Source organism: Scatophagus argus, chromosome 11 (assembly GCF_020382885.2).
Source record: "Scatophagus argus isolate fScaArg1 chromosome 11, fScaArg1.pri, whole genome shotgun sequence".
NCBI lineage: Eukaryota > Metazoa > Chordata > Actinopteri > Scatophagidae > Scatophagus > Scatophagus argus.
In genome coordinates, this window is record NC_058503.1 from 9,828,911 (window position 1) to 9,850,668 (window position 21,758).

At 41.3% G+C, this 21,758-nt stretch overlaps 3 protein-coding genes across 10 annotated transcripts in view; 2 read left to right on the forward strand and 1 right to left on the reverse strand.

The window, feature by feature from the left end:
- The first annotated feature begins 791 nt into the window (after positions 1-791).
- cfap91 (cilia and flagella associated protein 91) lies at positions 792-6,006 on the forward strand. Its single transcript, XM_046405178.1, has 17 exons — positions 792-1,186; positions 1,270-1,346; positions 1,780-1,937; positions 2,038-2,121; positions 2,246-2,302; positions 2,401-2,579; positions 2,759-2,936; positions 3,454-3,611; positions 3,704-3,874; positions 3,988-4,127; positions 4,208-4,321; positions 4,417-4,488; positions 4,588-4,734; positions 4,816-5,037; positions 5,167-5,315; positions 5,411-5,502; positions 5,714-6,006. Exons 1-17 carry the CDS (start codon positions 1,099-1,101, stop codon positions 5,917-5,919), a joined length of 2,292 nt encoding a protein of 763 aa, XP_046261134.1. The 5' UTR covers positions 792-1,098; the 3' UTR covers positions 5,920-6,006.
- A 346-nt stretch (positions 6,007-6,352) lies between these two features.
- nr1i2 (nuclear receptor subfamily 1, group I, member 2) lies at positions 6,353-19,597 on the forward strand. Of its 7 annotated transcripts, none has more exons than XM_046405180.1 (11): positions 6,353-6,717; positions 7,671-7,864; positions 8,009-8,047; positions 8,884-9,014; positions 9,371-9,537; positions 9,620-9,873; positions 9,988-10,133; positions 12,739-12,855; positions 13,008-13,113; positions 13,195-13,321; positions 15,568-15,705. In XM_046405180.1, the coding sequence occupies exons 1-11, from the start codon at positions 6,589-6,591 to the stop codon at positions 15,640-15,642; spliced, it is 1,485 nt and encodes a 494-aa protein (XP_046261136.1). In that variant the 5' UTR covers positions 6,353-6,588; the 3' UTR covers positions 15,643-15,705. The 7 variants fall into 7 exon arrangements, with proteins under 7 accessions (XP_046261136.1, XP_046261142.1, XP_046261139.1 ...); XM_046405186.1 differs by having other exon boundaries at positions 6,353-6,608; XM_046405183.1 differs by lacking the exon at positions 15,568-15,705 and adding an exon at positions 19,579-19,597 and having other exon boundaries at positions 6,355-6,717.
- Positions 15,025-21,758, reverse strand: part of gsk3ba (glycogen synthase kinase 3 beta, genome duplicate a) — a 28,574-nt gene continuing 21,840 nt past the window's right edge. Inside the window, exons 6-12 of one of the 2 annotated variants that reach the window (XM_046405187.1) lie at positions 21,459-21,589; positions 20,818-20,924; positions 20,490-20,587; positions 20,246-20,353; positions 18,987-19,173; positions 18,534-18,632; positions 15,025-18,263 (exon numbers count right to left, since the gene is read on the reverse strand). In XM_046405187.1, the coding sequence (XP_046261143.1) occupies positions 18,193-18,263; positions 18,534-18,632; positions 18,987-19,173; positions 20,246-20,353; positions 20,490-20,587; positions 20,818-20,924; positions 21,459-21,589 (801 nt within the window). In that variant the 3' untranslated portion in view covers positions 15,025-18,192. The remainder of the gene's footprint in view (positions 18,264-18,533; positions 18,633-18,986; positions 19,174-20,245; positions 20,354-20,489; positions 20,588-20,817; positions 20,925-21,458; positions 21,590-21,758) is intronic. The other variant, XM_046405188.1, reaches the window with a different exon arrangement.

The following is a 21,758-nucleotide window of genomic DNA, read 5'->3' on the forward strand; positions in this document are numbered from 1 at the left end:
AATGCCGTTCTCTTTTTCTGAGACCTAATATTAGACGAGCGTTTATTTTACATATAATCAGCAGAGATTCAGCTGACTGTGAGCTGGCACACTTGGCACAAAGGAACTAGCTTTTCCACAGAATTGCAAAATCTACCAGTGGTGAAATACCATTGCTGTGTGTTCCTCAAATCCAAAAAATTAAAAAAAAAAAAAAAAGAAAGAAAGAAAGAGAAAGAAAAAAAACATTTCTGTGGCTTATTTTGCATGTGTATGTGTTTCCCTTTGATAATACTGACTGACTTCCTGTTGATGTCAAAATCACCCTTTTTGGCTGCACAAAAATATACTGCGAAGGGTAAAGTAAAAAAATGGGCTGTGCAAAGTGCAACAATGAATATGCCTTATAAAAATTAATAATTAATTAAATAAAACAAAATACCACTGATCTAGACTTATAACTTGTTACAGATAAGAAGTAATATGTAAAAATGAATTAAATGTTATTTTACCTTTCAAAGACACCTTATTACAAAATCTTACTTCATCTGTCTAAATGTATTTCAAATAGGGGCCCCTGGTCTACCTGATGATTTTTAGGGTATTGTAAAGAATTTTTTCTCTTGCAAATAAATGTGAACTTACACAAAAGCAACCTAACAAATTTTCTGACGTTGTGTATCCGTAGGTTTGTGATTGCATTTTGATAAAAAAGTAAGGTGAATGTCGCGGGGGGGGGCATCTACGTTAAGAACGTAGATGGTCCGTTATGCAGCCCATTTCAAAAGAAACCACTTCCTTTGGGAGAACAGTGTCTTTTCCTCACTAAATTCTAATGCGAAGGTTTTCCTAAAATACGGGAGTATCGCATATTGTATATTTATGTTATGACCACTGGTTTTGATAATACCCTCTTTGTTTCTCAAAAGTAATTATTTCGTTAAGTAGATTGGCTTTTAACACTACGATTCAGCCGCCGTTGCTATGGAGAAGAAGCCAGGAGCCTCGTCGACGCCTCCCACTTCGTAACGCTTAGTTTACCGTTTCCATGGTGACATTGTTAAATACCTCTCTCGTCTCTGATATCGCTGTCGACAGGGGAAATTACGATTAAATAAAATGAGTGTATCTCCGACTCATACAATTCCCAAGAAAAATTACGCTAACAAAGTTGTCAGGCGGCAACGGGTTTATGACTACTTGTATGGTAAGTAAACTTAAACGCTAGCTAATACGAGCGAGCCTTGTATTTGAAAACTTGCTGAAACCGAGTGAATTGCTCTGCCACAGATCCAGTCTACACCGTGTCCTCGGAGCCAGACCATGCCAGGTCAAACCTCAAGGCCTATGCGTCTAAGGATCGAGTAGTAAGTTGAGACCATATTGCAAATTGTCCGAGTGTTGACTGTGTTGCTAAGATAACATTAACGGATAATTAGGATAAAACCCACTCAAAACCAAATACAGACCTTTATCTGCTTGATTTGTCATGGACTAACGAGAGAACAGACTATATTTGGCCATGAAACTTCTTGCCCTTTGTCCCATCATTTATGAGCCACCAAAAATGGGGGTGTGTGTATAAAAATGACTGTGATTCCTAAATGCTTAATGTCACACTTTTTTCAAACCCCTTGAATTACAGCTGAAAGTCTTCACTTCGCTCACATCTTGAGTGTTTCATTTTAAATTCAGTGCGATGGTGTACAGTGGCCAAATGGGAAAAAAACTTTTGAGAAGAAAGAAAAACACTGACTCCCAAATGCAGTATCTGACAGTATCTCTCTCTGCCTCCACCAGAGAAAAGTGCCTGAGTTTGGGTCTATGTTCAGTAACCTGTCCCACCATCCACGATATACTGTTCAAATCGACCCTGCAGACCCAGTACCAGCCTCCATTGATCGTCGTTGGCGGGGCCACACCGAACATCGCAAAGAGGCACTGCAGCAGCTGGCTGGGTAACATGGACAGACACCATTTTAATGAGCAGCAGTAGTCCCTGAGTTGTGCCAGCAATTATCAGTTTGTGGTTGTGATTCTTGATTATCTTCTTCACAGGGTTATACCTAACCACACACAGTCATGGTTGAAAAGGGAGGAGTGCCACGTGACTGGAGCTGATCGCTGGAAATACTTTAAACGGTTTGATTGGCCAGCACACACCTGATTCTGTGAAAGTTTAACGAAGATAACTGTCATACCTGCCCAGTTTCTACATTAAATAATGACACTGTCTCTCACTGTGTTCTGGTTCTGTTTCCTTAAGCCCTCTGATTCCCTTTGCACAGCAGCTTCCCCCAGACGTGATTTTTGCTTTGCCAAGGTAAGTTGAACAGGTTCCTCTTGTGTCTTCATTTACCAGCTGTTACTGTTGTTCTTTTTTGCTGGTAGAGAGTGCATCCTGTCGTTTTGACTCCTCAGAGAAGATTTTGTATCCATTGGTGGAAACAATGCAGAACAACAGCCCACCCACTTCACTGTTGGGGTTCAGACAGACTACAGAGAGAGCGAGGCACAGACAGACCCGTACAGCCCTGAATATGTGGTACAACCTGGGACCAGTCCGTCTGAACTCCTGCAACTGGCAGCTTTGACTTGGGGTACAGACCTTCACTAGTTCTAGACTGTGACGCATAATATTGTTAAAATCTTACACCTTCAACCTTCCTACTGGTGCTGAATAGTCTATGAGTACAAGAGTCTCATAATTAAATTACCAGTGTTTCTTATAACCTCTGCAAATTACATTTGCACCCTCTCTGATGGCAACTCCTTTTAGGTCGTGGTCTGCCTGCAGGCCTGGCAGAAGTGGAAATGATACAGCGGGCACGTGCCAAACGAGCTTGGGAAGCCACCCTTCCTCCATTGGATGACCTTAGTCAGCTGGACAAAAGGAGACGCATGATGGAGGAGATGGAGGCCAAAGAGTGGGCTTTCAGAGATGGAGAAATTCAGAAGTGAGTGATGTTTCACATCAACTGCTATTATTTAGTATTATTATTTAAAGGACCAGTTCACCTTAAAATAAAAAAAATACAGATTTTTTTTACATATATCCTATTTATTATTCCTATTTCCCTTCCATATAGATTGCTTTGGTGTGAGTTGCCATGTTTTGGAGTGAAATGGAGTTATTACACATCCCTGCGGTTCCCTTGAGCTCTACCTTAAAGGATTTTTTTTTAGCGTCTTTCTTCTCACTGTTTTGGTGTTTTACCTGCAGCATCACTGTTATGCTTCACACTCACTGCTCCTATCAGGGTCATTTACTGTGCGCTTAGTGTCTGTGTTGTGGTCATAGCTCGTTTCTGCTGCCCTCAAATGGACAAATGATAACATTTAATCCAATAAAAATGCCAATAACATATACTCCATGGAGCTAATATATGACAAATTCCCTTGATGTTTCTGTTGTTCTTACCATGCAAAATGTGCCCTTCTGCAATCTTGTTTCTTTCTTTGGGTGGTGGCCAGGTTACAAGAGGCTCGTCTTGCAGTACTGAAAGACCTCTTGAGGCAAAGAGATGAGGCCCAGAATGAAGTTACAAGCAGGAGACTGAACCAGATCTATTCTAAGCACCAAAAAAACAAGGACACCAAGCTACAAAAGATTCACAGTGACTACAGCAGGTGTAAGACAACTACTTATGTGTTACTTATGTGCTAATGCTTTGTTTCACTCCTTTACATTTGTCTTGTTTTTGCCATGTTGTTTTGTCTGTAGCACTGAGAAAACTGGAAGCTCAGAGGAGAAATGTGGAGAGGATGCTAGATCATCGAGGCACTGTCAGAGACTACACAGATCCTAAGATACATGCCCCTTGGACCCGCAGGGTTACGTTCACCAACACCCACAACAATGAGTTAAAAAGCCGCTACTTAGACACATATGAAGGTTTGAATCTAAATGCTTTGGGACAAATATAATTTAGCAGGTAATTTTCAAAATGGCACGTTAACTGTGTCCTTTATTTGCTAAGGTCACTTGTTATTTTTTGTCACTCATAGGCTTGCTAAAGCTAGAGACAGGACTCTGTGCCTCAGTCCTCAAGCCACAAGTGAAAAGATTCAAATCCAAACCTAAAGTCAACAAAGATGCGATCAAGCCCTCTGTGAGCAGAGAGGTAGAGCTGATGAAGACATACAAGGTAAAGCAGAGAGAAATATGTTTATTAAGAATATGACATAAGTTCTCCTTACACATGGATTATCAACTGTGGCTCCACAGGCGCTGAGGGAGGAGGAGAAGAAGCAAATGACAGAGAAGTCCTTGCGTTTTCTTGTCAAGAAGGAGAAGCCTGTTCCTCGTCCTGTCACTCCAAGAGTGGAGGAGCCACCAGAGGTCAAATAATGTCTCTCAACTCTAGTTGACATTGACCCTGTTCACCCTACAGGGAGCTGACACAATGTTTGTTAATTAATGTGTACATCCATTAGGGGGATGAGGAGATAGAGCTTGCAGTCATCCACTTGCAGAAACTACTGAGAGGGAGAAGTATCCAATATGAGGTATTTTTTATATATGTATCTGAGTGCCTACAGAAATACTTGCATGTGTTTCAAGTTGCAAAGGCATCTTTTTGAATGTCAGCTTGCGTTATTGTACAGATGTTTAAGGGCAAAGAGAACCATCTGGATCTAATCCAGGAACTAAGGACTGTCCACGCCCTGCAGAGGGAAGAACAGGAGCTACAAAAAGCTGACAAAGGGCTTGTAATGACCCTGAAAAAACAGAGAGAAAAACATCTACACAAGGTGAAACACCAGAGACAAGTTCACATGTAGAATTTTACAAACTCCTAACAATCTCATTTCACCTTCTCTCTCCCTGCCCAGACCTCTCAAAGGGACGCGTCTCAGGCCAGAGTGGTAGGTGCAGAGCTTGAACACCTGTTCTACACCTTGTCCAAGGAGATGATTCATCTCCAGGAGGAGCGTAGGATCCATGCTTTTACACTGCTGGCTGAGAGAGACCGTCGTCTACGAGAGGCTGAGGAGAGTGGAAGGAGACAGGTGGAGGAGCGCAGACGCAGAGAAGAAGATGAGATCTTTAGACAAGTGTGTATATGTGTACATTTTTAGGCATGAGTGTGCAAATGAGATGGTTATATGAGTAACGATGTGTGTGATTGGGTGGTGCACATGTTTTAATGCTTATGTGTGTGTAATCCTAACACTGTGTCACAGGTGGTACAGGTACACCAGCAAACTGTGGATTTGTATTTGGAAGACATTATCTTAGGGACCTTGGAGCAGACAGCTGACCAGCAGGCCAGAGAGGAGATCCACAGGAGGGCAAAGGAGGTCAATGACATCGCCTATGCCATGGAGGAAAGGTGATGATGCTTCAGCATCTCTGCTGATGCTTTGATTCTGAAATTTAAACTTTTAGGATAATAAACAAAAATCATTTGCATTTGTGTGTGAGCAGCCGGAGCAAACTTCAGTCAGAAGAGATTGTGTCAGAGTTGGTGTACAGTTTCCTTATCCCAGAGATCGAGAAAATCAGTGTCAGACAAAGAGGTTTGGGAGATTTTTATGTTTCCACTGTATTCTCACATTGTTATCATAGAATGCAATATCAAAATATGTAAAATTATTAAATATATGAGTATTTATATAGATAGTATTTGCAGTAACAATTTAAAATGCATGAAAAGGTATCACATGTTAAGAAATAAATTTAATTTGTAAACAAACCCAAACAAAAAACTTTGGGATTTCTATCTCACAGTTCGCCAGAAGCAGCATAGACACTTGCAGGCGGCTCAGAGTATCATTCAGAGGACTGCAGAGCATTGTGGGACCATTCCAAGGACTCTGGGCGCCTCACAGTCAACCTCTCCCTCTGAAAGAGCCTCCAACCAAGTCCTGGAGGAGATGATGAGAAAAGTGGAGCACGAGAAGGAAGCAGAGCAACCCCCTACTCAAACCAAGTAGAGAACTAAACATATCAGTGTACTGAGATGCAGTCTGATGTGTGAATTTGATGTTCATTCATATCATTAAACCATAAGTTTCCTAAGCACCGTTGTGGGTTAATGGGTAAAGCCTTTTGATTATCTACACTGACATATTTTATCTCAAATGTAAAACATACTCCCATGTCTCAGTACAAGTAATCTCTATTTGAATGAAGGGTTCCTGCAGTTCACATTTTTAAAAATGTTAAACTTTGTTTTTAGAAATGTAATGATTTGCAGGTCGGTAAAACGTGTGTATTAAACTCCTAAAAGAGAGTTAAAATATGAGGCAATATGCGCTGAAGCTTTATTTATTTATTTGTTGTTGACTTTCAATATATATATATATATGTTTCTTTTTTTTTTCTTTAAATATATAACACAAATTTTCAAGAGGACATGCAGTTGGTCTTGTCTTGAGTAAAGTCTTTTTGTGTCCTTTTTGGCCACTCCCAGCACCAGCACGGCGGCTGGCTGGTTGTAACAAACGACGGTTCGCCTGACTGCATTAAACCTTGCGGCTACAGATCAGTAGACTTGCACACAAATTACTACGGGATGCAGTGTACATCGTAATACAGGACAAAAAAGAAAACACCTGGAAAGCTGTAGCTGCTCGCAGGAATTCAAACAAAAGTTCCCGCGGATGACAGGTTTACCTGGCAGGTGGGCTGATTCCTCGTTCTCACCTGTTGTATGTTCAGTAAATCCAAAACCAGCGAGATTTCCCACTGCGTCGACTACAGTCAGCTGTGTGGACATCTGGACTCACCGAGTCAGTGAGTTGAACGATCTCTTTGACAATTTGATTAAAACTCGACCTTTAGTCAGGTTAGGCAGAGGCTGGAGTAGGTACTGGTTTCGGTATTTCCAGATATCTTAACGTTCACAGACAAACATTTGCCGTCACAAAGTTCCTGCTGCCTCCGGTGGTGACCGTACAGCCGCGTCGCTCCAACAAAACAAGATCATTTATTATCAATCGACATGTTTTTATCAATGTTACACGAGCTTGCGGGTGAAAGCAGGGTGCCAGTGCATGCTTTAAAGCCACACATCACACCACACTGAGATAACATACAGCACACTGACTAATGTACTGGCGTGCAGTATTAAGGATTAAGTGATTGATGAAGACATTTATAGATACTGAGAATACATGCTTTTGAAATTAAAAAATACACCTCAGGTCTGTCTCTGTCAACTTACATTCAACAAGCTTGGAGATGTGAAGCAATATTACAGTTACAGCGTTCTGGGTGACTGAACAAAACCTCACGACACCAGTTTGTCTTCATATCTGATTTCAGTGTTGATTTAAAGTCTGTCAAGAAAAATGACAACGAATGACAGTGCGAGGGCATCAGACAATCACATACACATAAATAAAATACATTTTCGGAAGCTGTGCGCTATTCACTGCACTGCATTGCGGCAATCAAAGTTGCAGTTGCTCAGAATTAAAAGCAAGATTTAAGTTATTTTATTCATGTATTTATTCATTCACACACCACTACAGCTTTATTCAAAAATATAACATAAGAAAGTGATTTATTGAAAAGATTGTTGTCATATCCTTTTATTTGAAGACAAGAGCATCACAGTAGGAATGTCTTCTCTAATTAGTAAAACCCTGAGGATGAGGTCAATATCGCAGTGGTGCCACTTGCAGCAACTTTGCTATTGTAATTGATCAATATGAAATTAATAATGCCATAATGCCCTTAGGTCACAATGAATAACAAGGCCACTGGTGTGCAGACCATCCAGGATGCCCTCACACAGCAAAAAGAAGACGATGAGGACGATGAAGGAAAGGTGACAGAAGACGAGGAGCCCCGAGGGTGCGGAGTGTGTGGAGATCTGGCCAAAGGTTACCACTTCAATGCTTTGACATGTGAAGGGTGCAAAGGATTCTTCAGGTTAGATTGTTGGATTGAGTGTTTTTCTCTCACACACGTTGCAGCTCCTCCCCAATCTCAGTCACTGGTTTTCCATGTTGTATTTCTACTTCCTGTGGTAAACTCCATACATCCATACATTATCTATACCGATTATCCATGCAGGGTCGTAGGGGGGCTGGAGCCTAACCCAGCTGACAGTGGGTGAGAGGCGAGGTACACCCCGGAGTAGTCACGAGTCATAAGGTCGACGCACAAAGGCAGACAATCACACACACTCACACCTAGGGGCAATGTAGAGAAGCCAGTTAACCTAATGAGCATGTTTTTGTGATTGTGGGAGGAAGCTGGAGTACCCGGAGAAAACCCACACAGACACAGGGAGATCATGCAAACTCCACACAGAAGGGCCCAGACCGGGATTCAAACCCAGAACCCTCTTGCTGTGATGTGGCAGCTTATATATATAAGCTGTATATATAAGACAAAGTAATAGTAATGAAGCCAGTCAAAAGCAGAAAAAGTGATTTGTAAGGAACTGAAGGATAGCGGCCTGACAGGACGAAGGACTTAATGATTACTCTGATTTGTCGAGAACAGCTCGACAGACTGAGTGGAAATGACATGCACCAAAGGGCCACAGGATGGAATCCAACCAGAGGCCTTGCTGAGAGCTGAGCCTCTTGTACATGGGACACACACACTTACATTAACAGCATTAGATGCTGGACAGTGTGTTGACACCATTTTTGTTTTGCTGAAGAATAACTGCAGCTGTTGCTGCTGCTGCTGCTTGAAACACAATTAAAATGAAAACATGAATTGCAGGTTTAAATCTGCACTGTGGGACTGTATTCATGCACCGGACAAAGTCATAATGATGTAATCATCAGTGCTGCCACCACATTTCTCACTGACACATTATATTTACCTGGGACACGTGTGGTCCACTATCTGATACTGTAATGTGATGCATGTGCTTTCTAACTTCAGGGTGATGTTTGTTTGCTGTCACTAAGTGGCTTTTTAAATACATTCAGACGTGCCATAAAGAGGTCAACGCAGCTCAGCTGTCCTTTCCGGAACAAATGCAGCATAACAAAAAACAACAGACGGTCGTGTCAAGCTTGCCGCTTCCGTAAATGCCAGGCCATAGGCATGCGCAAAGAAAGTAAGTAATGTCCAGATACAACAAAGAATCCAATGATTGGTCTGGGTTTTTTTGTTTTATGCTTGTACGTGTTTTCATAAAAGTGGCAGTGACAGCTTCATCGTTGCTGGCCTTGTACATATATGTATGTTTTTTGATATTTATGTCATATGATTATTTTATGAATTTCCCATGGGATAAATGAAGTATCTGTCTATCTATCTGCTTCGAGACTATTCTACTTCAGCACAATCCAGCATTAGAAGTTAATCTGAGCCACACTGATTCAAAAATATATAAATAAAATGTACTTTCTAAATTCTCAGTATTTCCATGGTAACCTACAGTACATGCAGGTATTTTTTGTGTCCTTGTAGTGGTCATGTCCGAGCAGGAGGTACTGGAGAGGAGGCGCCGCATCATGAAGAAGAAGATACTCGACGCAGTACAGCTTTCATCCCAACAAGAGCGAACCATTCAGGAGCTACTCTGTGGCCACCGCCGTACATTTGACTCAGCATTTTACCGCTTCAGTGGCTTTAGGGTGTGTGAATGACTGCAACCGTGTTTGAGGCGCATCATTGACGTTAACTTATTTGTCTTAACATTTTCTCTTTTTTTTCCAGCCTATGGACAGAAACATCTTTTTTGTGAGTGACACTCAGTCTGCCAGTGAACCCTCGGATGCCTACTCCCTGTCCGCCTCCTTCTCATCATCCTCCTCCTCCAGTCTCTGTGATTCCTTTGAAAAACAAGAGAACCAAGATAGCCTACAGGTCAGAAAAAGCAGTGTTTTCACTGCTCTTCCACATGTGACTGACCTCACAACTTACATGATCCAAGACATCATTAGTTTCTCCAAAAGTCTTCGGGACTTCCGGTAAACATGTGCCTCATTGCATATTCAAATATGTCTCAATGGGTGTTTTTTTATGCCTAATGTCTGTTTGAAAGAACTTGTTCACAAAGAGTGTGTCACACCTTTCTCTTACAGGTCTTTAATAATTGGGGATCAAATTGCTCTGTTGAAAGGAGCCTCATTTGAAGTCATGCAGATCCGTTTCAACATGGTATTCAATGCAAAAAGAGGCATCTGGGAATGCGGACATATTGCTTACTGCATAGATGACGCTGTACGAGGTTAGACTACTTACACAAACAAAAACCAAGCCAGCAGATCAGTGCATATACATCTCAAATAACATTTTAGAATTTGCGTGGTTAAAGATTTTCACCGACTCACATTCTGCGCTCATTTTGTTAATGTGTACTAACTTTTGAGGGAAGATTGTTTATGTATTGTGTTTTTGTGAATGACAGGCAAGTCATATTGAAGCCACATTGTTTAGTTGTTTGGTCATACTCTAAAGGAGCCAGCTAACAGTTGCCTATTAACACATAGGGTGCACACTGAGCAACATTCATACATGCCAATTTATGTATTTTTTCCTAAATCATCAAGGTGATGATTGTCACAAAATCACTTTAACTGAGCTAATAACCGCAATGTGGGCTGCTGTCAACTGTTGGACGTAGACACAAATCACAACAAAATTCAACACTGCATGAATAATAGCAAAAGAAAAGAATTGACTGCCATAACTTGGTATTCATCATCCAGTATTTGCACATGCACACCCAAAGACACAGCTTTATTTATTTATTTATTCATTTTTGAATTTTTGGATCAGTCTTTCCCATAGGTGCTTAATCTTTTCAGTAGGTGCTCGAGCACTGGAGCACACATGTGATTGGAACGTGTGACAATATTCACTTGAAACTGTGTCTCTGACCACTGGGTGAATGTGAAGGTCAATATTCATTCCCCTTTTAGTTCTGTGTTTGGTCTCCACCAACTTATAAGGGACATCTCTGACTAATATGGCTGTTAAATTTTCCCATATGTTCATTAGTTAGCAGTTAGAGTCTACTTTTTGGTGCAGAGCAAGTAGTGTGTAGGGTGTTTTTCAGTGAAACTGAACCAAAACAGTAGCCAATATGAAAAGGTGTTAAACCAAAATAATTAGAGGCTAAAATTTCACTGAATTTGTCAGTGCATTATTATAATCAAGTCTAAAATATTGTACTTAATAAATCCAAAATACATTCAGTGATGACTTTAGCTTAATAGACTGGAAATGCAAAAGCATTTGACAGAGAGACATATACGATAAAGTATCAGTAGCACAGGTATGTACTGTATGTGAGCTATCTAGGCTGTAGTTCACATCACTGTAAAGCAATCAAAACAGTCTCAGACATGTCAAGTATGCAGCAGGTTTTTTAACCCAGTGATTGAGTCCGTGTGTTGAAGCTTGTTCCTCATCTCACTCATGTTGATTTCCATTATTTAATTTCTAATTTATAAAATACTAAATGTAAATATCACACTCTGGACGTGTTCGACACAGTCAGGCGTGATAAAACGTGTGTGTGCCTCATCTCACATTCTCAGAGGTGTAATGTGACTCCTGGTGGAACATGTCACAGAATGTTGTCAAACTGGTGTGGTCTGCTACTTTACTAAAGATTGAAACAAATTCATTTGGCAATCAAACCTCCAGCTTTGCACTCGCTGCCTTTGGCTGGCAGTCTTTCATAGTCCTACTGTGTGCTTCATCTCTCAAAACGATTCACAGTAGCATTAAAAAAATCATTCAGGTCATGTTGAATGTTATTCTGGTTGACCAGCTGATTCATATTCGGACACTTTCAAGACTATTAAACTGCATGTAACCACGGCAGTTATTTTTGTACTACATTTCCAGTTATCTCAAACATGGGATAAGCTAACAGCAAACTCATAAAAGTCTGGCTTCTAGATGTTTCTTTTTTAAAAAATGAAAATGAAAAGTTTATGAGCAAATGTTACCTATGTAAACAACTCAGGACAAAGGAATTCAACCTTTTCTTTCACATATTTCATCTTCCTATGTACCTGACGATTATGTTGCCTTCAGCGTATAGTCAGTCAAACAAAAAATTATTGGTTTTGTTACCTTAGAATAAGCCTTTTCAGGAGGTCCACCATGGGTCATTGTGGGGCGAGGGGTATTCATTTGCATGTAATCTGCAACCTCACTGCTATGCCGCTAAATTCTATATTCTGGATAATTAAGGAAACATTGATATGCAACGATAACCCTGATAATATTCTTTACTAAATCTTCCACTCTTAATTTTTCGAAATGGATTAAACATCCTGAAATATTCAAATTAAAGGTCTGCATTCACTTAACAGCTGAGGCTGCAGACTGTTGGTGGCACCAAAGGCTGACAAAAAAAAAAAACCCTTACATTTAAAAATTATATATAATGGCTTTCATTTCACATGATCTCCATTTCCAGATAATCACAGTCCTACAGCACAACACAGCACTCAGATTGATTCAGTGTTTGTGGGTTTTTTTTTGTTGTTTTGTTATGCCTGTGTGATAGGTCTTGAGGAGTAGGACCACATCTGTGAAAAAAGTTGTTTGAAGCCTTTTGTGACTTCAGAGAACAAACTCATATCAGTGAGAAAGAAGTGAGATTACCAGATCGGTGAATCACAGGATTTTTTCTCTGAGGCTCGCCTGTCGAGACTTCATTAGCTGCCTCCAGCATAATGTGTCAATTTTCGAATAGAAAAGAGAATCCATAGAATAAAAAGGACAATATCTCTGATTCTGCTGCATCAATAAATGTTTTCCTAGTCTTTCCATTTATGTCATGTCAATGACCTCTGTTCAACTGTGTTTTACAGCGGGCTTTCAGCCGCTCCTGCTGGAGCCTGTGCTCAAATTTCACCACACATTGCGCAACCTGGGCCTGCAGGAGGAAGAGTATGTTCTAATGCAAGCTATGTCCCTGTTTTCTCCAGGTAGCAAGAAGTCTTCATTAGTCCAGTTCAGTCGTTGTTAATAAATCATTTATGAAATCTGTAAATATTTAAACCAGTGTGTATTTGTATGCAGCCAAACATGAAATTGTATTTTCAGAAGTAGATGTGTGTGTTTTCATTTGATCCATCAGATCGTCCTGGTGTGCAGCAACACGGGGTAATTGATGAGCTTTATGAAAGCTTGGCACTGACACTAAAAACCTGGATTGACTGCAGGAGAACAGGACCAGAAAAACAGTGAGTACCAACTGCCACTCTCAGCCCATTATGAAACCTTTCTCAGACTGAACCTTACCCATGTTTCCTCCACGCCTCCAGCTTGCTGTACCCTAAAGTGATGGCCTGTCTCACCGAGTTGAGAACAATGACTGAGGAGTACAGTAAACAGGTTCTTCAGATCCAGGACATCCAACCTGATGTTATCCCTCCTCTCATGGTGGAAATGGTCAGTAAAAACCCTGTTAATGACTTTTAGTGCTGACATCTACTGTACATGGACGGCTGAAGTGCTCTGGTTTCACTTCTGTTATGTAATAATGAAAGCCTCAAACTGTAAACCATCTAAAAGTGATCATTGATTTAGTATCATTGATTGTGTATTGTGTAAGTATTCTGTCAAAATACTAAGTGAGTGCATTTCTGTCACGTTAATAGTCTTGAACAAATGAACATGATTGTTAACCTCTCGGTCTGAATGAGTCAAGTCTTTCTCAGACGTAGTGTGACGAGTGTGTTCTTTGCACACTTTCTGCAGGAAACCATGAGTAAGCAGTGTAAAGTTGGTTTGTTTTATTAAGTGCTGACAGTACAAATAGATCATAGTGGATTTATACCTATCCCATGCCTATGACTGCTGTCAGCATTAAAACTTAAAGTTGACTTAAAGTTGTGAGGTTGGATTTTATTAAAATGTCACTGACGTAATTGTATTAATTTTGAATTTTCTCAGAATGGAAAGAGCTGTAGGCAAAGACACTCTTTCCATTTTATATGCATTTTTTTTTTTTTACCCCATGTTATGTTTAGTTTTACGATGCTGTCATTTCAAACAAAAATTGCTCAATAGTCACAGTAAATAAAACTGGCTAAAGGGGCTCTTAGAATCATTGACAGCATAATAGCACAAACACCGCCCCCCAGTGCTCCTAGTGAGACAAAGTTCAAAAAAGATCTAAATAGGAGGTCGCTCTGAAAGAGTCACAACGACAGTCTGTGCTGCTGTACACTGTGTGCACAATTACTAGGCAAGTATTTTGACCATATCATCATTTTTATGCATATTTTCCAACTCCAGGCTGTATAAGCTTGAATACTTATTGGATTTAAGCATATCAGGTGATGTGTATTTGTGTAATGAGGGAGGGTAGGATATCTTATATAGGTATGGATATCTTGTAGGTATGGATATCTTGTAGGCTATACTGCATCATCCAAATATAGTATTATTTGATACAATTTTAAATTTTCATTATATTTTGGGCCTGAAATCCACGCTGAACTGATCCCAATCCTACTAAAAGGTTCTAAAAAACCCAGACTAAAGGTTTGATCAGGATCAAAACCAAGATTGGATTACGTGATCTGATCCTGATTCTTTTGAAAAACCTATTTTCAAGATTTGATCCAATACGTTATCCAAAATCTGAGCGAATTACTTTTGAAAAACCGGGCCCTGAGGACGGACACCACTGATTCTGGTAATCACCTGCCTTTTCCTGTAGTATGAGGCTGAGACATGAGGTTTTGATTGAAACGTCTTCATAACTATTGGATGGAGTATCACAAAATTCTGCCCGTCTTAGGATATACTATTTTAACTCTGGTGATCCCTTATGACACTCCCATCAGATAATTGTCATAATGTTAACTAACATGCTAAATTACAGTGAACATGGTAAACATGGCACCTGCTAAACAGCACAAGGCGCTGCTCTACCTGTAAGTGCAGTTTCACAGGACTGCTAGCATGTAGACTCAGTTGTGTTATAATAGACATAAATAAAAATGTGTTAAATGTGGACATTTGCAGTAATAACACTGTGCTTGAACCATCATCTCATGCACTATGTTGCTGTCTATTTAGCCTTCCAAAATTAAAAACATTTCCCAAAGTTTTTTGACTATGTTAAGAGACGATGGACACAGTGCTTTATCATTTCCAGGCTATCCTACTCTTTATTTAATGCAAATTACAGTACCAGGGAACTATTCCTCAGAGCACGCAGAGGGAATATTTACAGAGGTGCACATTTAGCATACCTTCACAGGACAAAAAAAAGAAAAAAAAGAAAAAAAAACAATAACAAAAAACAAATGAAATAAAAATTATCAGTCACAAACAGAGGCATTCAAGTAGTAGTACTGTTATACAGGATTTTTTGTAGTATTTTCCATGATTTTTCTTCTCCGTAACCCCCAGTTAAGCCCAGTTAGCATATTAAACTAGTGTATATGCTAGTGAAATATATTATACTAGCATATATACTTGCTTGTCTTCTTTTTTTGGTAACCTTTGTGGTATTTTTAATTGAACTGGAGTTAGGGGTAGGGTGAGGTGGTCAAACTGTGTGGTGGTAGCAACAAGTTCATGAATGCAAAATTACAGCAAGCAGGAGACAGGAGAGGCTACATGACTCGACCCCTTTAGGTGCTACTGAATCCCCCCCCCCTCCTCCCTTTCAATTTATGCAGAAAGGGAGGAGAACAAGCAAGAGGACAGAGAAACAACAAAATATCCAGAGAGAGAAGAAGAGACAGAACACATGACTGCATCTGAGGATGGCTCATCACAACTACAACTTAGTCTGGCTTTGGTAACAGAACCAACACTGTGAGGAATACAGAAACTGTACTGTACTGTATATATACAGTATATGAGGCCTTCTGAACCCCTGCTGCCGTCCACAACACCCCCAGCCTCCCCTACCCACTTCATGCCCCGGAGTCCATGCCAGGACTGTGGCATACGTGTGTGCGAGCATGTGTGTCCAAGATAAAACATCTAAAATAAACACTTGTCTACTGTATCTTCGGTTAAGGAAAATATCCTTACAATTAACTATGTCTGTATATTACATTATGTGGGCAATGAAAAGGGGAAAGAGGTAAGTGTGGAGGGGCCTGAAAAATGGAAGGGTGTGTGTCTGTGTTCGTGTGTGCACGTGTGAGTGTGTTGCAGAATAGCAGGACATTCAACAGCACCAAAGGGAGAGTCACAATAACGGAGGTTGGGGTTGGGTGGGGGGTGATGGCAGGGGCTGGGTGAAGGTGAGGGAAACAAGGCGAAGGTGTATGAAAGCAAAGGCACTCCAAACTATAGTTACACTATACATGACTAGTTCTTGTTACAATAATACAGCTGTCATCTACTGTACTGTACAGGTAAGATTGAACATATGGCTGGATAAAGCTGATCATCATCATCTACAATATCCATAAACAACATCAGTTTTGCCCTGATTCTGTTTTTTGTTTTTTTTTTTTTAAATCTTTTTCATTTCTTTCTCTACCCTTTGTCATCTTTGTTTTTGCTCATAAACAGTACATGGGTCTGCATATATACATACCTTGAACACAACATGGAAAAAAATAACATAACATAAAAAAAACAACATACAAGTCATACAAGTCAGAATTTTGGTGAGGAGCATTTATACTGTATATACAAATCCTGCTTTTTCTTTTCTTTTATTTTCATTTTAAAATGTAGTGAATATTCTCTGTAAATAAGACGCTTCCACAGACTGTACCAAGTGGCTCTATGTGCGGCAGGTGGAGGAGAAAAAACACTAGGCTAACACTTCAGTCAGTGGTCACAACACGTGAGACGGTCCGCCGACAGGAAGCCAGAGACCACCGCCGGGACTTCTCAAGGAGTCGAGGGAAGAAGATTGTTTTAAGAAACATCTTGAATTCTTCACAGAGACAGAGAGAGAGAGCGAGAGAGAGGGAGAAAGAGCTAGACAGAGGAAGATGTTTGTCTGGACACTGCACTGCCACAGAAACACTGTTACAGACAGGTACAAAGACAGGGAATAGAGCAATGCCCTAAATCCATCTACAGCCTTAATACAGACAACACAGGAGAACAGGGAAGTGACTGCTGGAATCTAATAACACTCCAGCCCCCCCCCCCAAAAAAAACAGAAAAACATACAAACAAAACAATAAGAAAAAAAAAAAAAAAAACACCACCTGATCTAAAACTATTGTCTTTAGGCAGCAGCAAATATTGCCACTGCTCTGCCAGATATGAGCTCACCATAAATGATTTCTGAACCATTGTAGTTAATATACATATATCTATATATACTTTTTATACATAAGGAAAAGTAATATATAAACTGTGTATGTATGCATGTTTGTTTTGTATTGTATGTATATATTATACAAGCACACAGGACCAGATACATGTCACATCCATCGCACATGGCAATCCAAAAACATCTGCCCAGGAGTACAAAACAAAAAATTAAAAACAAGAACGAGTAAAACACCTTGCTAACCATTTAAAAACAACCCCAGGCAAATAAACAAAACACAACCTGTCCAAACGATACCCACCCCCCTCCCCTGTCCACAAGTGGACTACTTCTTTCCACATCAGGATCATCATGCATCCATGTGTGTGAGGATGTGCGTGTGTGTGTGGTTATGAGTGTGTATGAGTGTATACCCGTGCGTGAGCCTCATGCCTTGTCTGCGGAAGTGGAGGTGAGAAGTGAGAGGAGCGGGGTGACCCCCGGGTGATCCTAACCATACTCAGGCCATGCACTACAGGAGGAGCCGGGGGTGGGGAGGAGAGGGGGAGGTCAGAGGTCAAAGATGAAGTTGCAGAAAAATGGAACATTATGGAGACAGAGGGGGAAGGACAGATAGGGGGAGGGCCAAGGGAAAACAGCTTAGGACTTTTTCTACAGATTGTCCTCTTACAAACATTAGCAGGCTAGCATTGTGTATGCATGTACAGTGTACTTTTATCAATAGTACAGTCGACAACACCTCTGGCCCTGCGCTTCGCTTCCCCTGTTGAAAGGGCATGGAGAGATGTCTCTGACGGAGGATGGAGTAGAGTTCAAACAGCTGGAAGAGGGGCCAGTTGGGGATTTAAAGAGGCAGAGAAGGGATGCTTGGTTTGTGGCCGTGACATGGGGCTGTTGGCTAGCTGTTGAACCCAGACTGCGTCAGCATCGCTCCGTTGCCGTCAGGGAGGAGAGCAGGGCAGAGCAGAGCTGAGCAGAGCTCACCCCCTGGCCGGAGCAATGGAGAGGCCATGGGCTGGGGCTGAGACCGGGGCAGGGCAGGTGGTCTGTGGGCTCAGGAGGTGGAGTTGGAGGCCGAGGCAGAGGCGGTGGTGGTGCTGGGACCTCGCTCTGTGCTGCTGCCATCTATAGACAGGAAGAGGAGATGATCGTGTACAGTTACCTTTGTATGTGTTCGTAGGTAAATAAATGTCTTTTGGCTTTTTAGAGTAAGGTAATCATACACCAACTTTTTTTCACAAGATAAAGTCTACAGAACTTAAAATGACACATAGTGACCATTAGGCTGTCTTCCACTTTAGCAGCAACAGAGGTCATAAGCAATACTTCTAACATATAAAGAGTGCTTTGAGCCTCATGAGAAGTTGTATCTTTGGAAGGAAACATGGCTCTAACCTGTGGTGGCAGAGGCGTTGGTTGGGGTGGAGGCAGCACCCTGGCTGCGGGCGTGGGCAGGGATGAGTATGGAGGCCAAAGAGGGATTACTGGATAACTCTGAAAGAAAAGAAGCGAGGTATCAAGCCATTTGCTTTTCCTGCTACACTTGAGTGGATAGCAGACAGAGACAGAGATCAGAATATGGGTCAGCCACCAATGGAAATTTCCAACAGGTGATGTGCCCTTTTTTTGTTTTTTTTATATTCATTTCACAGTATACTTGTGTGTAAAACCAATAGCACAGGAGATCACTTTCTGTCAAATTTACTCCAATACAGGGTCATGGAGGGTATATAAGCTAGCATTTCACAGTATGAGAAAATCATAGAAAAGGGCTGAATAATCAAATCAAAGAGGCCTCGAGGCGCGTGTTGACGCGTTCTGTTTTCAGTGACATTTGTGTATGCGTACCCTGGGTGGTGAAATTGAAAAGTGAAGGCTTCTCTCTCCCGTTGGGCAGTTTGACATTGGGGTCACGCAGCTCGTCAAAGAAAGAGTGTGCGCAGGCCTCTAGAGGGGTGAGGCGGGCCGTGGGCGTGTACTCCAGCAGACGAGAGCACAGAGCGATGGCCTCTGGAGGCGTACGCGGCCGGAACACCTGAACATCCATCAGACACAGAGACACGAGTCAGAAGTGATCGCATGAGGTCTATTCTCGAGTGCTGTCAAGCAAAAGAAGATTTTCCATTGTTGTTAACACACACACAAAATTACATTGCATCCCCCAAATTATCTTCAATACATTTTATGAAATCTACTCTTCTTTACAATAAATGTAATCGTTTGTATGTATGGGGTATGAATGAAAGAATGAATGTCTTTAATTGCTGCAGAAGTAATCTGTAGCACCAACTGAACACAGTTGCAGAGAGCGACCACAGCAGGGCGCCTGAGAGACCAACAGAGGCCCTACTGCTGCCTGCTGATTGGCTGACTCTGTTATTCAATGCAAGAGCTAAAGGTCACAACACTTTACTGTATCCCACCTGTTTTATTTTCACAGTGACTTCAAATATGAACCAAGATGACAGCATGAAGTGGAAAACTAATGTGACATCTCACAGTCAGTTTGACCTGGCCAGTATCAGACTGATAAAGCAGAGCAAAGTGAGCAGGATGGGCTCTTCAGTCAGTGTGACATGACACAGCTTCAACCAGCCAACCATAAAAACACATTTAACCACCAGTCCAAAACAACTGCTAAAATAAATCTAAAGTATTTGCCCTTAACTGCATTTAAATTCACTCTGAAATGTTCAAAAATCATATGCTGTATGCATATTTAACACAGCTTTTGTCTGATGGACATTTTCAGTTGAAATAATTGGGATTTGACAAGATTTGATAGGATTTTGTTTATCCACGGGTGGTATACATTGTATGGGTAAACACACGTCAGATTATTTGATGGCAAGCTCAGAATGTGCCACATCCAAGAGAAAACTGAAAACTACTGAGCGTTTTATGATAAATCTGTAAGCCTTTTTAGCCTTAGTCATTCTTCATAGGGTCTTAAAGGCTCAGGGCAGGTGTGGGTTTGTCAAGGCCTGTTGCACCTTGGGTGGATGTGATGAGGTTGGATGGCTGTGGAGCAGGATGTTAACAACACAAGCATGGGGTCAAGAGATAATGCAGGGGTGGATCTTAAAGAAGTAAAAGGGCTCTTGTACCTGTTGACTCACCTTAGTCCAAGGGTGTGCCTTGATCTGGGGAAATTTGAACTCAGTGTAGTTGGGGTTCATCTCACGGATCTGCTCCCGGGTTGGGGTGCCGAGAACCTGGTTAGAACAGGACGAAAGTAGAGGATACAACTTTGTCTTTACTTCTAATTCCTCTTCATTTGCGAAAAAGAAAAAGACCTCTTAATATCATCTGTGATGACTTTTACAACCTGTGGGTCACCCCAGGCATTACCTTGATAATCTCAACCAACTGATCCACTCCACTGTCACCGGGGAAGATCGGCTGTCCGAGCAAAAGCTCTGCCAGCACGCAGCCAGCTGACCACACATCTAAAGGAAAAGGCAGGTCACCAAAAGAAGTCAAACACAAGCAAAGGAGGTACAGAGAGGAGCATAATCAACTGTTCAGTACAGGACATCATATTCTCTTTGTCAATATGTGTTTATCAAGGAAAGGAAAAAATCCTGAGTGACATGAAATAAAATCATTCAGGTGCAGAGGTTAAGCTTATTGAGTGCTAAATGTAAATTTTTGACTGTGACTGCTGCAGTCAGCCCACCTATGCTGGAAGTGTAGTCAGTTGCACCAAAGATGAGCTCAGGGGCTCGATAGTAGCGAGAGCAGATGTAGGACACATTAGGCTCCCCGCGGACCAGCTGCTTGGCACTGCACACAAAATAAAAGCACATAACTGTTATCATCACCATCCTCTGCTACACCCACTTTTGTGGTATTTACTGTGTAACAGTTTCAGTTAATTGCTAAAACCATGAAGAAACTCCTCACATGAACACATTTTAGAGTCCATATGTCTCAGCCCAAGGGCCAACTCTTCAAAGGGACAGTTTGACATTTTGGGAAACACGCGTCTTTGATTCCTTGTTGAGTATCACCATGTTTGTGTCTGTGAGGTAAATGTGAGGCTACAGCCAAGAGACAATTAGCTTAGCTTAGCTTAGCTTAGCATAATGACTGGAAACAAGAAAAAAACTGGAAAAAAAAATCACCTACCTACACCGCTAAAGTTAAACAAAAGCATGTTTTGTCTTGCTTTACTAAAAAGTGCAAAGACAGCATGTTTGCTTCTCATTTGTGAGTGTTTGTTTGGGAAAACGAGAAGACACTTTCTGTATTGTTCCCAAGTATCAAGAAAAACTGAACCGCTGCTGTCAAAACTTAAAACATGTCACTGCGCCTCACCTGCCGAAGTCGCAGAGCTTGAGAACGGCGGTCTCTGGATCCAGCAGCAGATTCTGGGGCTTGATGTCTCGATGACAGATCCCAAACGAGTGGATGTAGGCCAGGCTCCTGAACAGCTGGTACATGTACAACTACACAGAGAAACACGCACAGGTTACAACAACATGAACAACAAGGCCAGTTTTCATGACAGGGGCTAAGGCTGGAAACGGCAGGTTAGGAAACAGTTTCAACTTTGCCAAGTATAAAAAAAAAATTATCAACAAACTCCTAAACCTTGTTAGCAGGAGACAAAATGAA

What these genes read in the sequence shown, in the direction of transcription:
- cfap91 (XM_046405178.1), top strand. Translation starts at nt 1,099, where the DNA reads ATGAGTGTATCTCCGACTCATACAATTCCCAAGAAAAATTACGCTAAC. An exon ending in CGCTGGAAATACTTTAAACG is followed by an intron (nt 2,122 to 2,245) that starts GTTTGATTGGCC and finishes TGTTTCCTTAAG; the next exon opens with CCCTCTGATTCCCTTTGCAC. An exon ending in AGAGATGGAGAAATTCAGAA is followed by an intron (nt 2,937 to 3,453) that starts GTGAGTGATGTT and finishes GGTGGTGGCCAG; the next exon opens with GTTACAAGAGGCTCGTCTTG.
- nr1i2 (XM_046405180.1), top strand. Translation starts at nt 6,589, where the DNA reads ATGACAGGTTTACCTGGCAGGTGGGCTGATTCCTCGTTCTCACCTGTT. An exon ending in AAAAGTCTTCGGGACTTCCG is followed by an intron (nt 9,874 to 9,987) that starts GTAAACATGTGC and finishes TTTCTCTTACAG; the next exon opens with GTCTTTAATAATTGGGGATC. An exon ending in AGAACAGGACCAGAAAAACA is followed by an intron (nt 13,114 to 13,194) that starts GTGAGTACCAAC and finishes CCACGCCTCCAG; the next exon opens with CTTGCTGTACCCTAAAGTGA.